Here is a 13,138-nt window from a genome sequence, read left to right as displayed (position 1 = left end):
TAATGCCTGATGATGCCTAAGGCATGACATGTTAGAGCTTGACCGCCTTAGCGGGGAACCGGCCAGGGCCACTCCGCCCAGCTTTTCGGTGTCCTTCTGCCGGCAGGTCGAGCTTTGGCGCTGGGCTCTGGCCCGTTGTTGGTTCTGGCTCGGGCTCGCTTCACGCTCTTCTCTTCCAGCTTGGAAACCACCCCATCTTTCCTCCTCCCGCCTCTCCCTCACCATCATCCTGCTCCTTTTCCATCATTTCTCATACCGTGAATACTTCTAGCGTTCCTTGTCAATACCGTCCGGGTCCACGTCCTGCACCGTTTTCCCCGACCGTTTGACTTCTCTCTACCCGCCGTGATCTCACCCATCCTGCGTCGATCGTCGAGCTGTTGGAAACCTCAGCTCTCAGCACCCCATCGAGTGCATAACCGATCTCCGTGATTAATTCCTTACTTTTCAAAGATCACCTGTGATACCGAACGACTACTTCCGAAATTCCTTTCTTTCCCGTGTGAGACTCGATTTTCGTGAGGCAGGAGAGGAGACCTAAAACGTCATAAGGCATCCTCGCGCCTTCTCCGCGAACCCGGTCGTCACGACCTCCCCACTTCACCCTCTAGGAGACTTCTCTCTCCTGGACTTCTTCAACATCCTCATGGTTGGCTGTTCTCCCGATCGTCAACATGGGGAGAATTAAGAAGGTGGCTAGCCAAAAGCACGAGGCTACGATTGTAAGTTCCCCTCGGCATCCAGATTGGTCACTCTCCTGCCATACTGACTAAAATTTTTTCCTTCTTGCTATAGTCGCCTTTCTTGGGAGAATTCATCGGCCGTGCGACTAGTCTCCCAGTTGCAGAGCTTCCTTCGCTTCTAAACACGTTTCCTCGGCTATGGCCTTTCCCTCGCGGCGATCTATACCACTGGATCAATGTCTTGGACCGCTTCGATGAGATTCTGGCCTCCGTCATCGAGAAATACTTCCTCAACATCGGACCCCAGACACAATCGTTCGGTCGAAGCGTTTTGGAAGAATCATATGCGGCTGACCCCGCTAAGACACCAGCAGAGGGCATCGATGCCAAGTTGAATACTTTGGGATATGGGCCCGACGGAGACCGACAGTTGGTGGAGGCGATTCTAGAGTTTTCGCGTCTGCTTCTCGAGAAGTGCGGTAACCGCAGCCTGTACAGCAGCAGTGAACGCCTGGGTGACCTTTTGAATACTACCTCCCTGTCCCTCCTCCAAGCGACTCTACGCCTGTCCCTTTGCCTGGCCCAGAGATACCACTCCCGCCAACGCGGATCCCACCAACAGACTCTGTTGGCAAACCATTACAACATCGACTTGGAGAAACTTCACAAGATTGCTGCGGTCTTCCCGCGCCCGTTCTCCGCGAGCAAAACGCCATTTGCTGCTACCCCCGCGGTGTCGGGCAAGGGCACGGACAGTGCCGTTCAAACCAAGCTCAATGCCAACGAATTTGCCTCGATCGTTCGTGATGAGGACGGCTGGGAGGAATGGGGTAGCGTTCGTGTTCTCTACTATCCTTCTGGTTCCTCCGAGCAGACTCGGACAACCTCCGAATTTGGACAGGCAGACACCACCCCTCACGCGCCGACCACACCGACCCCTCTCCGGCGTAGTGCCACACATCCTACACCACGATCTAGCCGCGCATCTAATGTGGAGGAATCTCCCACAGTCGCACCGAATACGGTCGGGAAACCGGACGAGCCATCTCGCAGTGGGAAAGTCTTAGAGTTGCCATTCTCGAAGGTTTCCTCAACCAAGGCCGAGGATCTCCTTGCCACGAACCTCCCGAATCTGCCCCTCGAGTCAAAGTATGAACTGCTACATAAGGTTCGTGTTGCCCAGGCTTTGACCGAGTCGCGTGCCACTCGTGAACAGATCCTCGCTATTCGGATCCTGGCCGTGACGAACCTCGCCTACGTCAACACGGAATCTGCATTCCAACAAAAGGTCCTCCAATATGACATGGAAGAATCAAAGCGTCTTCAATTGACCTACCAGTTGGCCGAACTCGTACATCTAGGCGCTAGTGGTGACCTAGAAGTATCGAGAACGGTGCAGGCCTTGGCTCTTCAGGCGCTCGATGCGCTTGCAAAACACAAAGCCCGTGCCAATGACGTCTGTGCTGCTCTGAGTGTCAACGTCAACCACGGTGTTCTGATGTTCTTGACCCGCAAGGTCGTCAATGAACTTGGTTCCGAGGAGGATATCACAAATGACCCTTACCATGATGAATGGAGAGATGCGTTGCTTGCTCTTTTGCGTACCCTTCCGAGCTCAAGCTCCCGGACTCCGGAGACACTCGTCGCCGCCGGTCTCATCCCCATGTTTGTGGATATCCTTAACCTTCGAACCGAGAAAGCTCGGCGGGTTTACTCGCGGGTCATGGAATTCCTTGACACCTTTGTTCATGCTGTCCGTGATGCATTGGGTACTTTGACCACGGCCAAGGGCTTTGATGCTATCTCTGATCTGATCGACTACGAGACCAAGACTGCATTCGAGAAGGTCTCTCGTGGAGATGGATTCCCTGCCAAATACAAGAACCCGTCGATCGATTACCAGATCCCCTACTTCCAACAGCAGACGTTACGATGGATGTTCCGCTTTGTCAACCATATCATGCAGCACAATGGTGGTGGCTTTGACCGTGTGTTGCGAAATCTTATTGACTCCCCTCAGCTGCTGACGTCCTTGCGGCTGGTCTTTGAGAATGCGCGCATCTTCGGTTCCCACGTCTGGAGCAATGCTGTGAACATTCTGAGCAGCTTCATCCACAACGAGCCAACGAGCTATGCCGTCATCGCTGAAGCTGGTCTCAGTCGAAGTCTACTGGCTGCCGTCATGGGCCGAGAGCTCCAAGCCAAAGAGAAGCCGCCTGCCGTGGAAACCCAGGACGCCGAACCCCAGGAAGGCGAGTCCTCTGCCCAATTGTCTACCTCACTGTCTGCTCTTCCCGTGGAGGAAAAGAAGGGTCGGGAGTATATCGTTGCCAGGCCCAAGGATTCTACTCTCGCACCGGGAATCATCGCAGCCGCCGATGCCCTTGCCTGTATTCCCTCAGCATTCGGTGCTATTTGCTTGAACTCATCGGGCTTGGATCTCTTCCAGTCATCTGATGCTCTCGAGAGCTTCTTCGAAATTTTCGAGAACCCCGAGCATGTCAAGTGCTTGAAGGATGATCCCAACTTGGTTCGTTCCCTTGGTACAACCTTTGATGAACTTGTTCGTCATCACCCAGCCTTGAAGACCTCTATCATGACTGCCGTTCTTGTAATGGCTGCTCGTGTCAACCTTCTCGGCAGGGTCAAGGCGTGGGAGTTGGGAATGGGCACCAAGCTCTGGCAAGAGAATTCTGATGGTCAAGTGGTTCTCTCAGGAGATGTCTTTTCTCTTTTCCGTGAGATCGGCACTCCCAGTGACGCGTCGACAGACGACCCGACAGTTGTCGGCGCTCCCCAGCTAAATGCTCATTCTCTTCCCAACGGTGGAAAGCTTGTCCTCGGTGATGTCAACCAGCTGCTTCCGTCGCCGCAGGCTGACTTCGAGCCGAAAGATAAGGACGAGCATGGCCTTACCGTCACAGACTATCTCTTCCCCGCTATTCGATTCCTGGGTGCTTTCTTCGAGAACCAGCCGAATTGCTCTGCTTTCATTCTCGCTGGTGGAGCGGAATTCATTCTGGACTATGCTACACTTCAAAGCCTGTCGTTTGATTTCCACAACACCGATGCTAATCAAGAACTCACGGTCCTGGTGCATATGCTTGCTGAGACGAAGCCACACCTGATTATTCCTTCCCTCATGCAACGTGCCCAGTCGGCGGTTAACAACCTGGAGGCCTTTTGGACTGCACCCAAAGAGTCTGGGTTCTTCACGCCGCTGATCACGCCGGCTGACTCGAAGGCGCCGGCACCAGAGCCCACCCCGGCTGTCAACCATGGCACCTTCTATGTCAAGCACATGAATGCTGTCCTCGTGCTCACGGACCTACTTCGCGAGATCTATGCCATGCCTTTGTATCAGACTCGCTCGGCGACCCAGAGCTATCCTTTCAGCCAGGTTGTTCTTGCAGACAAGTATGCCGCCCTGGTTGCTTCTCTGGGCAATCTTCATGCTGCTTGCGTCTGGGAAGAGATCATGCTTGAGAAGAACATCCCGGAGAAATGGTTGCAAGCCATCAAAAATACGGCAGAGAAGCCCGGCTCTAACCCCACAGCCGCGGCTACCCAGGCTACCTCATCAGCGGCCCCCGCTACTACTGGAACCCAAGCCGAAGGCTCGGGGGCAGTCGACGCTTCCAAGGCGCCAGCTGGAGAAGAGCCTGAAAGCGAGGAGAGCAAGGCGGCGACAGAGCGCAGTGCTGCTTTCAAGAATGTTCAAACTCTACGTTATCTTTTGAGCTCCCTGCCTACTTCGATCACCGGCTTCTTCCACAACCTTGGGCTTGGTCTCATTACCCGAAAGCGGATGGAGAACAACGTTACCGCGAGACAAAACTCCAATATGGTAGCTGATGCTATTGCTGATGCTGTGCTTCGTGAGCTCCAATTTGGTCCTGCCAATTCGTGTGACAGCTCGAAGCATCGTTTTGCTTACCTCATTGTTATTCTGTCCTCGTTCTCGCATCTTCTCTACGAAGTCACCCACGATCGTCCCTCAAACAACTACCTCACTCTCGTCCTCCTTGCATTCAAGCGGAACAACGGGCTGAAGGTCCTGAAGGACATTTGCGATGTCTTCATGCATGAAGTCAAGGCTCTCGAGCCAATCCAGAACGACCCCGAGAAGGCTGACAAAGAATTGACTGATCGGCTCACATCTGCCTATGGTGGAATCAAGATTATTCTTGCGCTGTTCTCTGAACTCGCTGCCGGAAAGAGCATCATGGAGTCCAGCCAGACACAGGCCCTCTCAAGCCACCATGACCGTGACCGTGATCGCCATGATTACTTCCAGGCTGGCCAATTCATCGTGGATCTTCGCATGGAAATTCTTCCCATGGCCCAGGACATGTGGAACTCGGAATTCGCGACTCAGTCTTCAAGCCAGATTGTCAAGTGCTTGGTTGATATCCTTCGATCATCGCTGGACGGAGAACATGAGCAAGGTGCCGCACACAAGTCGGACGTTGCTCCTGCTGTCACTGAAGCTGTCAAGAAGCCTTTCACGATCAACAAGGATAGGCTAGCGATCCTGACCGGAAAGGGCTTCGAAGACTCTGAGCTAAACCACGAGGCCTTGTACCGCTGCAACAACAATGCCAACTATGCAGAGGAGTACTGCAACGCCCGGACCTTCCTTCGAGCTCCTCCTAGAGCTCCTCCTGGTTCTGGTGATGTTCAGACTGGACCGCCCGAGGCTGCCTCTGGCAACGAGGGTCCGGAAGACGGCGGTCTTGGGGACGTTACGCCTCTCGATCGGGGTCTTTTGGAGCAAGGTGGTCTTGCCATGATCTTGGCGCAGGCAGGGCGTCCTGTGCACGACTCCATGAATGATGACGACGACTCTAATGCCATGCGTGACGGCCTAGCTCGTGCAATCTCAAATGTTCTGAACGACGAAGAGGGTATGCTTCGAGGTGAAGATGGGCCTCTGTTCCTCACGGAGCGTGAGCGTGAGCGCCAGCGCCAGCGCCGCCGAACCCAAGCAACCGCCGACTCTGCCGACCAACAGAGAGCCAATCAACCCCAGAGAGAGGACCAGAGAGCAGAGCCCGTCGAACGGCGCCAGCTGGTTACCGTCGAAGACCTGAATGCCGAGAGAGAAAAGGTCCGAGCCAACCTCATTGAGCGGTCCCTGGATGTTCTGAACGAGCACCATGACGTCTCCTTCGAGCTTGCCGACTTGATTAGTTCTGCTATCAAGAATCATCCCGAGCCCGATAGCTTCCGACGGGATATCGGTGAGACTCTTGTCCAGTCCCTCGTTTCTCTGCAAATGGAGAATTTCCAAACAGCTGGCAAGAAGGTCGCTGCCTATGCGCACATTCTCGCTCTGGTACTCCAGGATTCGAAGATGTACACCGCCACTCTGGAAGAGCTGAAGGATTGCTTCTCGACATTCCTCAGCTTCATCAAGCTTCCCACCCCGGAGAAGGCCACGGCTGAATCTTTCCCGTGGATCGGCCATGTCTTGCTCATTCTGGAGAAGTTGCTCTCTGATGATTGTCAACCGCCGCAAATCACATGGTCTCCACCCAGCCTTGAGGATCCCAACGGCGGCAATTCTGGACCCGCTCATCTTGCAGAGCCTCTGGTCTCTCTTGAGCAGAAGACCCAGCTGTTTGAGGCTTTGGTAGAAATTCTGCCTCGCATTGGCAAGGATGATAGTCTCGCGCTTTCTGTCTGTCGAATTCTGGTCATTCTTACTCGCCAACGCAGCATTGCCGTCCGTTTCGCACCCAAGCGAAACTTGCAGCGTCTCTTCCTCATGGTCAAGCAATTGGCTAACGCAACCAACGACAAGCTTCAGAGTGCCTTCATGTTGATCTTGCGACACATTGTCGAAGACGAAGCTACGATCCGACAGATCATGACCGCGGAGATTGTGGGCAATTTCGAGAGCAAACCCTCTCGCCAGATTGACGCTGCTGGCTATGTGCGACAGATGTATCATCTTGTTCTCAGGAACCCCGAAATCTTTGTCGAGGTTTCCAACGAGAAGCTGCGCTTGGTGCGGTATGACGCTAGTCATCGCACACAAGCCCTTGCATTGAAGGAAGAACGGAACGCCCGCCAACGTCAGGACAAGGACGACAAGACCAATGAGCCATCCGCTGCCGAAGCATCATCGACCGCAGAGGAGAAAGAGAAGGAGAAGGCCGCCGAGATGAAGCCTCCCGTGGTGGAAAACCCAGATGGTGTTATTCACTATCTGCTCTCTGAACTTCTGTCTTACAAGGACGTGGATGACAAGGAACTTCCAACGGCCGAAGCTGAACAAGCCGTTCAAGATCAGACCGAACCTCAAACTGATGTTGAGATGTCCATGGACGAGCCCACTCCGTCGGTGACCAGCAGTGCCGATGCTCAGACGAGTCGTGCCCCTAAGAAGGGTGAGAAGCCGTCATTCGAGGCCGAGCATCACCCGATCTACATCTACCGTTGCTTCCTCCTTCAATGCTTGACTGAGCTCCTCGGCTCCTACACCCGCACCAAGGTCGAGTTCATCAACTTCTCGCGCAAAGCCGATCCGCTCGCTAGCACTCCTTCTAAGCCTCGATCAGGTATTCTCAACTACATGTTGAACGCGCTGGTTCCTCTCGGCACCATGGAGCATGATGAGTCTTTGACTTTCAAGAAGCGCAGCATTACTTCTACCTGGACCATGCAGGCCCTCGTGGCTCTTTGCACCAAAACCTATGAGCTGCCCGGTTCCAGACGCCGCAATGAGCCGAAGCCAACGGAGGATGATGAGCCCGAGGTGGCATTTGTCCGCCGCTTTGTCCTAGAGCATGCCCTCCGCTCCTTCAAGGAAGCTAATGCATCAACGGAGCCCCTGGATGTCAAGTATTCCAAGCTTATGTCCTTGGCCGACCTCTTTGATAAGATGCTCAGTGGGTATTCCTTCTCCCAGGATGCTGGCTTCCCCAACTCGGCAAGACAAATTGCCAAAGCCATGTTCGAGAAACATTTCATTCCTGCGTTGACCGCCTCAGTGGCCGAGATTGACTTGAACTTCCCTTCATCCAAGCGGGTTATTAAGTATATCCTGCGGCCAATCAACAAGCTCACCCAAACTGCTGTGATGTTGAGTGATAATGGGGAGATTTCTACGGCCAGCTCTGGTGAAACCGAGGATGATGAAATCTCATCTGCCACCTCCGTCTCGGACATGGAAGACGAGCGAGAGGAAACTCCCGATCTCTTCCGCCATTCCACCCTTGGCATGCTGGAGCCTCGCCACGAGGAAGAAACCAGTTCCGAGGAATCTGAGGGTGAAGACGATGAAATGTTGTACGATGACGAATATGACGATGAGATGGACTATGATGAGGATGTCCCTGAGGATGACGGTGAAGTCGTCAGCGACGAGGAAGACGACGTGGATGGAGTCGGCCCCATCGAAGGTCTCCCCGGCGATGCAGTCGAAGTCATCATCGATGATGAGGACGATGAGGACGACGACGACGAGGATGATGACGATGATGACCTCGACGACCACTCAGACATGGATGAAGACGATGATGACATCTATGCTGGCGAAATCACAGGCGATCGTGACAACGAGAGCCTTGATGACGGGGAAGATGACGAGTGGGAGAGCGACGAAATCACCGAAGATGAAGAAGAGGCCGAGATGATGAACCAGTTCCAAGACGAGCTGGCTGACATGCGTCAAGCCAATCGGTCCGGCGATGCCCACAATCGCATTGACGAACTCTTCCGGGCTCTCAACCAAGCTACTGGTGACGATGATTTGCACGACCATGGCTTGGGAGGCGATATTCACGATGAAATTCTTGATGATTTGAACGAAGATGGTGGTGCGCCATTACCCCCGTTTCTCTCCTATACCTTTGCGGACCTCTTTTCTGACCAACAACGTATAGAAGAAGACGAGATGGATGAGCTTGAGGAGGAAGCTGATGATTATGACGAGTACGACATGGATCAAGGGTCTGAGGGTGATATGGAAGGTGGGTCGAGAAAAGAGCTTCTGACTTGTGCGCAATCTACAAACACGAGCTAACTAATTCCGTTTTACTAGATGACGATCTTCTTGAGCCTTGGGGCTGGGAGGGCGACGAGGCTCCGCCACCTCGACACCATCACCACCGCATGCGTGGTGGACCACCTTCTGCCTGGGCTGCCGTTACTGAAATAATGCCTGGTCGCCACGGGGGTCTCGTTCCAATCCAGCCATTCCACCGCGTTCACAGAAACCAAGTGCCATCTCGCGGTAACGACGATGGAACCAACCCTCTGCTTGTCCGAAACGATCGTGGTACCGATCCTAATGCTCACATCCGAGTACCCGGTGCGGATATGTTTGCTGACTGGGCTCAACTAGAGGGCGGCGGCAGTCGTTTCGTTCAATTGGACAGCCCCATGAGCTTCATGAATGCCATCATGGCTGCCATCGGTGGAGGACCACAAGCCCCTGGATTGGGTGTCGTCACCCGCCCAGATGGTATCCACGTTCATGTGGACCGACGAACCATCCTTCCTAACCGTCTCAACGACTTGTTCGCCAGCGCCCAGCAACAGACGTCGCAATCTCGCCGCAATGATCCCCATAATGCGGTCAAGTTCAATTTGTCAACGACTAGAAACCGTTGGCAGGAAGAAGCTCGCATTCTTTTCAGCGGCACCTATTCGGAGAAGTGTATGCGTGTCATCAACTCGTTGCTGAAGGTCATGGTTCCTCCCGCTATTGAGGAGGAGAAGCTACGCAAGAAGCAGCTGGAAGAAGACCGGAAGCGTGCCGATCAAGAACGGGCCGAGAAAGAGCGCAAGGAGAAGGCTGCTCGTGAAGAAGAAGAGCGCGAGCGCAAGCGCAAGGAAGAAGAGGAGAATGCTCGCCGCCAGGCCGAGAGACAACAGCAGGAAGCGGAGCGTCAAGCTGCTGGAGTTGCTGAGCCCATGGAAGATATCCAGCAGACCGATAGTGCAGCTGAAGCTGCTAGTGCTGCTCAGCCAGAAGCTGCCCCTGTTGAGCCAGCTCAACGTGTTCACACGACCATTCGGGGTCGCCAACTTGATATCACCGGCCTGGAGATCGACCCTGAGTACCTGGAGGCACTTCCAGAGGAGCTCCGGGAGGAAGTGATTATGCAGCAACTTGCTGAGCAGCGATCTCAAGCTGCTGCTGCCGGCGAGGAGCCCACCGAAATCAACCAGGAGTTCCTGGAGGCCTTGCCCGCAGAGATCCGTGAAGAATTGCTGCAACAAGAAGCTGCCGATCGGCGCCGACGGGAACGTGAAACTGCTCGCCGGCAGGCTAATGCTGGCGGTGCCCCACCTCGCGCCGAGGACATGGATGCTGCTAGCTTCCTTGCCACCCTTGACCCATCGTTGCGCCAAGCCGTTCTGGCGGACCAGCCTGAGGATGTACTGGCAACCTTGGGTCCCGAGTACCTGTCTGAAGCCCGGGCCCTAGGTGGCCGCCGTATTGCCCAATTCGGTGACATTACTGCAGCTGGAATGGACCATCGCCCTAGAGGCGAGGCTGCTGGAGACTTGGAGGCCAAGAAAAACCAGAGACGTCCAGTCGTTCAAATGCTAGACAAGGCCGGCGTCGCAACTCTGCTTCGCCTGATGTTCATGCCTCTTCAGGGTAACGCACGTCATTTGTTGAACGACATTCTTCACAATGTCTGCGAGAACCGCCAGAACAGAAGCGAGGTTATTAGCCTGATTCTGTCCGTTTTGCAAGATGGCAGTGTTGATTCTTCCGCTATCGAGCGAAGTTTCTCGCACCTCTCTCTCCGGGCGAAGGCTCCCGGTGCCCAGAAGACCCCCCAGTCTGTCAAGCGCAACATCGCTCTTCAACCATCTTCGAGTATCAGCAGCGAGGTCACTCCAATCATGGTCGTGCAGCAATGCTTGGCTACGCTGTCGTTCCTCTCCCAGTTCAACCCCCACATCCCCTGGTTCTTCCTGACTGAACATGATTCGGCTTCGTCCCTCAAGCTGAAGGCCCTCCGCAAGGGCAAGGGCAAGGAGAACCGTTCCAACAAGTTCGCACTCAACGCTTTGCTTTCTCTCCTGGATCGCAAGTTGATCATGGATAGCCCGAACTGTATGGAGCAGCTGTCCAACCTACTGAGCACTATCACCCAGCCGCTCACTGTTCTCCTCCGCCGCGAGAAGGACAAGCAAGATGAACAAGACAAGGGCAAGAAGCCAGAGGGTGCGCCAGCGGAGGCCGTTGAACAACAACCTGCGGAATCAACTGAATCTGGTGCGGATACTACCATGACCGACGCTCCTCTCCCAACCGTTGAGAGTGCCGAGGATCAAGGTACCACTGCAGAAGGCGAAGAGGCCAAGGATGACAAGAAGACTGGCGATGAACAGCCTGCCGAAGAGAAGCGCAAGCGCCGATCTATTGAGCCTCCAGTCGTTCCCGACCACAACTTCCGATTGGTTGTGCACATTCTTGCTGCTCGTGAATGCAATGGAAAGACTTTCCGTGACACTCTATCCACCATCAACAACCTGTCGATCATCCCTGGAGCTCGTGACGTTATTGGCGAAGAGCTTGTTGCTCAAGCGCAGACTCTCAGTGATACCATCCTGGCTGATCTTGGAGAGCTTCTTCCCCACATTCACCAGGCCAAGACTGGCACTGATATGCAAGGTCTGGCTCTGGCCAAGTTCTCCCCCGCCAGCTCTGATCAGGCCAAGTTGCTCCGTATTCTTACGGCCCTTGACTATCTCTTCGATCCTTCCCGTGTCGACAAGTCCAAGGTCCCAGAACCTGAATCTGCGCCCAAGGAGGATGTGCTCAAGAGACTCTACGAGAGTGCTACCTTCGGTCCCCTGTGGACCAAGTTGAGCGATTGCTTGACGCTCATCCGCCAGAAGGAGAATATGCTGAACGTGGCTACCATTCTTCTGCCATTGATTGAAGCATTGATGGTTGTCTGCAAGAACACTACTCTCAAGGACCAGCCGCTTTCTCGTGGTAGTCGCGAGCTTTCTGTCAACAGTGCATCGGCCGATGCTGGTCTAAGCATGGAGAACCTCTTCTTCAAGTTTACCGAGGAGCACCGAAAGATTCTCAATGAGCTCGTCCGCCAGAACCCCAGGCTGATGAGTGGTACTTTCTCTCTGCTTGTGAAGAATCCCAAGGTCCTGGAGTTTGACAACAAGCGGAACTACTTCACTCGTCGTGTACACTCTCGTGGTGCAGAGCCTCGCCACACCCATGCTCCTCTTCAACTCTCCGTTCGCCGTGATCAGGTCTTCCTTGACTCTTTCAAGTCGTTGTACTTCAAGAGTGCAGACGAGCTCAAATATGGCAAGCTGAACGTGCGATTCCACGGAGAAGAAGGTGTGGACGCCGGTGGTGTTACCCGTGAATGGTTCCAGGTCCTCGCTCGTGGCATGTTCAACCCCAACTACGCACTCTTCATCCCCGTTGCTGCCGATCGGACCACATTCCACCCTAACCGTCTCAGTGGTGTCAATTCCGAGCACTTGATGTTCTTCAAATTCATTGGACGGATCATCGGCAAGGCCTTGTACGAGGGCCGCGTTTTGGACTGCCACTTCTCTCGTGCTGTCTACAAATGCATTCTTGGGCGCACCGTGTCTATCAAGGATATGGAGACTCTTGACCTGGACTACTACAAGTCTCTGCTGTGGATGTTGGAGAATGACATTACCGACATCATCACCGAGACCTTTGCCATCGAGACCGATGCCTTTGGCGAGAAGCAGGTGATCGACCTGATTCCCGATGGTCGCAATATTCCAGTCACCCAGGAGAACAAGGAGGAGTACATCCAGCGCGTGGTCGAGTACCGCTTGGTGGAGTCTGTGCGGGAGCAGCTTGACAATTTCTTGAAGGGCTTCCATGAGATTATCCCTCCAGATTTGATTTCCATCTTCAACGAGCAAGAACTGGAGCTTCTGATCTCCGGTCTGCCCGACATTGATGTGGACGAATGGAAGAATAATACCGAGTACCACAATTACTCCGCCTCCTCGTCGCAGATCCAATGGTTCTGGCGTGCTGTTCGCTCCTTTGACAAGGAAGAGCGTGCCAAGCTGCTTCAGTTCGTCACGGGTACGTCCAAGGTCCCTCTCAACGGCTTCAAGGAGCTTGAGGGTATGAATGGTGTGAGCAAGTTCAACATCCATCGCGACTATGGAAACAAAGATCGTCTTCCTAGCGCGCACACATGCTTTAACCGTGAGTTTTACTTCTCTTCTAACTATTGAGTTACATGAAATGGATTACTAACTGTCGTTTTTACAGAGCTTGATCTTCCCGAATATGAAAGCTATGAAGATCTCCGCCAGCGCCTCTACACCGGAATGACGGCTGGTAGCGAGTACTTCGGTTTCGCATAGACGGGGCTACTTCTACATGCTTAATTTTATGCGCAAGCATTGGATGGCGTTTTCTCTGGGAATGTTAGTGGAGGAAGCGAAGTGGAAGG

At 53.9% G+C, this 13,138-nt stretch overlaps 1 protein-coding gene across 1 annotated transcript; it reads left to right on the top strand.

Annotated features, from left to right (window-relative positions):
- Window positions 1-674: 674 nt before the first annotated feature.
- On the top strand, window positions 675-13,049 carry tom1 (E3 ubiquitin-protein ligase TOM1; the record flags this gene model as incomplete). Its single annotated transcript, XM_056698813.1, has 4 exons — window positions 675-722; window positions 796-8,662; window positions 8,734-12,888; window positions 12,955-13,049. The coding sequence occupies 4 exons, from the start codon at window positions 675-677 to the stop codon at window positions 13,047-13,049; spliced, it is 12,165 nt and encodes a 4,054-aa protein (XP_056554226.1).
- Between the last annotated feature and the right edge of the window lie 89 nt (window positions 13,050-13,138).

The sequence above is a fragment of the Penicillium cataractarum genome (genome assembly GCF_028827025.1).
Source record: "Penicillium cataractarum strain IBT 29864 chromosome Unknown utg000005l, whole genome shotgun sequence".
NCBI classification, from domain to species: Eukaryota; Fungi; Ascomycota; class Eurotiomycetes; order Eurotiales; family Aspergillaceae; genus Penicillium; species Penicillium cataractarum.
Note: the sequence above shows the minus strand (reverse complement) of the source record. Positions and strands in the feature narration are given on the sequence as shown.